The 2,678-nt window shown below is 36.4% G+C and overlaps 1 protein-coding gene across 1 annotated transcript in view; it reads left to right on the top strand.

The window, feature by feature from the left end:
• The window catches only part of LOC107292208 (carboxymethylenebutenolidase homolog), an 8,784-nt gene that overhangs the window by 3,190 nt on the left and 2,916 nt on the right, over positions 1-2,678 (top strand). Inside the window, exons 2-3 of the mRNA XM_015821279.1 lie at positions 297-404; positions 1,959-2,101. Coding sequence (XP_015676765.1) covers positions 297-404; positions 1,959-2,101 — 251 coding nt within the window. The remainder of the gene's footprint in view (positions 1-296; positions 405-1,958; positions 2,102-2,678) is intronic.

Raw genomic sequence — 2,678 nt, 5'->3', positions numbered from 1 at the left:
AGAGAGGGGAGAGGAAAGGGAAAGGAAAGAGAGAGAGAGAGAAAGAGGAAAGAGAGGGAGAGGAAAGAGGCATACAATAATTCATTTGCATTTAATTGTAATGGTTCAAAGAATGTTTGGAAAAATGTTCGGCCCTCCAGCACGTTCACTTCATCCAATCTGGCCCTCTTTGAAAAAAGTTTGGACACCCCTGTCTTAAACAAATCTGTGTAAAAGGGAGGAAATTGTCTGTGTTATAGGTGACTATTAAATAAGAAAGGTTTTAACAAATTATTTTGTATTTATTTTTTGTGCAGTACAATTTGTCCAGACTTTTTTAAGGGAAGAGAACCTTGGAAACCATCTGATGATATGTCTCAATTAAATGAATGGCTAAAAACACGAGATCCCAAAAATATAGATAAGTAAGCTTTTATCTTGAAACGTATTTACTTTTTCTTTTCTCTCTCTCTCTCTCTCTCTCTCTCTCTCTCTCTCTCTCTCTCTCTCTCTCTCTCTCTCTCTCTCTCTCTCTCTCTCTCTCTCTCTCTCTCTCTCTCTCTCTTTATGTGTGTGTGTGTGTAGGATATATAGGAGACAGGTAAGCAGCTGACCCCACTTGATTCTAAATAATATATCCCATTATTGAAACCATTTAGTCACCATATAAGGGAGATAGGTGGCAAAATAAATCCATTTCTATCAAACACACACACACACACACACACACACACACAAAAGCCCTCTTCAGATCCTGCATATTTTAATATATCTTACCAGTATCCTCTACACTTTTTCCAGTCAGTTTCAACAAATTGTTCTGAAAAATAGTGTTTAAAAAATGGTTAAAGTGCTGGCCTAGAAAGCAGGAGACTATGGGTTCTAAGCCTCCCTTAGGCATGAAATCTGGCTGGGTGACTTGGGGCCAGTCACCTTCTCAGCCCAACCCACCTCACAGCCAATCCATCTCATCTCACCAGCTAGCTAGCTAGATGGATGGATGGATTGATTGATTATAGATGATGTAATAATACCAAAAACAAGTGGAGCATCACTTAAGTACCATTGGGACTGACAAAAATCCCCATCAGTCAATTGCAAAAGATTGCCTATATTGAAGCTTGTTCCAAAGAAACAGCTGGCACAAGTATTAAAAGCTGCAAATAGTATAATATCAAATATAAGAACCAGCTCATTGCAAGAAACAAACCATTGATGTATAGCACAACTGCAAATATAACTGAAGATCTTGGATGCAAAATCAACAAAAAAGGGTAAACAGTGCATTACCAAAATGAAAGATCAGGTTGGAAAATAAGATCAACATGCTAAGATCAGATTTAAGCAAGCTAGAACATATGAAAGAAGTAGAAGAACAAGAAGACCAAAAAATAGCTTATCAACAAATGTCACTAAAGAGAAGAAAGTTCAAGGGACCATTGGGAAATAATAAACCAGCAAATAACAACTCTGGTCAAGAAAATCAGATATGAAGCTCAAACTGCACACTACAGACAGAATCTCCCATTTCAGTTATATCAGAAATATTTCTACCAATCTATCAATGGAGAGAAAGAATTGAAGAAAATCACAAAATATCAAGATCTGAAATAACTGTGGTAAAAGAAAGCAAAAATAATACCAATAATAATGGGTATATTTGGTAAAATCCTAAAACATCTGGAGTATCACTCGAACATCATCAGCATTGGTAAAATCCCCATCAATCAACTGCAAAAGGGAATTGTGCTTGGAAGACCTTACATCGGTACCATCAAGCAACAACATCTGCCTATCCATGGTGGGAAGATTGCGATAGGTAGATAAAAATGCCAAATCCAGTATAAATATTTGGTTAACTGTGAAACCAACCATAATATTGTCTTGTATTATGCTAATTCAGGTTTATGTGTTTTCCCCCTCTCAAGATTACTATTTTTCTGGTTGATTTCTTTGCTGACTTACTTTTTGTACCTTAGGGAAACTGATGTAGTCTTGAGATATTTGAAGGAAGAATGTTATGTGACAAGGATAGGCGTCATTGGCTTCTGTTGGGGTGGATCTGCTGTACATCATCTGATGTTGAACTATTCTATATTTACTGCAGGCGTGTCCATCTATGGTATGTGTTTAATGCAATGGAAGCTGTGCAGATTATCATTTTCAAGAGAGAGATACAGTAGTGGCCAAAATTTGGTTAAGTTTCCACCAATTTTTCTTCTAATTTCTTTATAACTGTAGCCTTGTTCACTTAATACTATTTTACATTGCTTTCTGGGCAACCAGTCAACTCTTTGCACCATTACTTTAATTTTATTACGTTTTACAAGCTCACTAAATGAAAGAACACAAAAAAACCCAACCAACTTGATAGCGATCACATAAAACACTGACAAATGTCCTCCTCTCAGCTTCAATACATGACATCAATAACTGAATCCTACTGTGATCTGATTGGCTCATTGCCAAGACGACACCTGATTGGCTCTCTAAACACTCATGCTCATTGGCTACAATCAGATGAAGGAAAGCTACCTGACATCAACCTAAGCAAGTTGTGCTTCCTTTTTCTGGTTATTTGGCTATAACTTTTCATAGAATACAGTACAGATAATTGAACAAACTATGTTGCCTTACATTCTTGATTAAATTATCTTTCCATTGATATATAATTTTATGGTACTACTCCAAAAAAAAGT

This window comes from Protobothrops mucrosquamatus, unplaced genomic scaffold (genome assembly GCF_001527695.2).
Source record: "Protobothrops mucrosquamatus isolate PMUCROS unplaced genomic scaffold, P.Mucros_1.0 scaffold1295, whole genome shotgun sequence".
NCBI classification, from domain to species: Eukaryota; Metazoa; Chordata; class Lepidosauria; order Squamata; family Viperidae; genus Protobothrops; species Protobothrops mucrosquamatus.
Note: the sequence above shows the minus strand (reverse complement) of the source record. Positions and strands in the feature narration are given on the sequence as shown.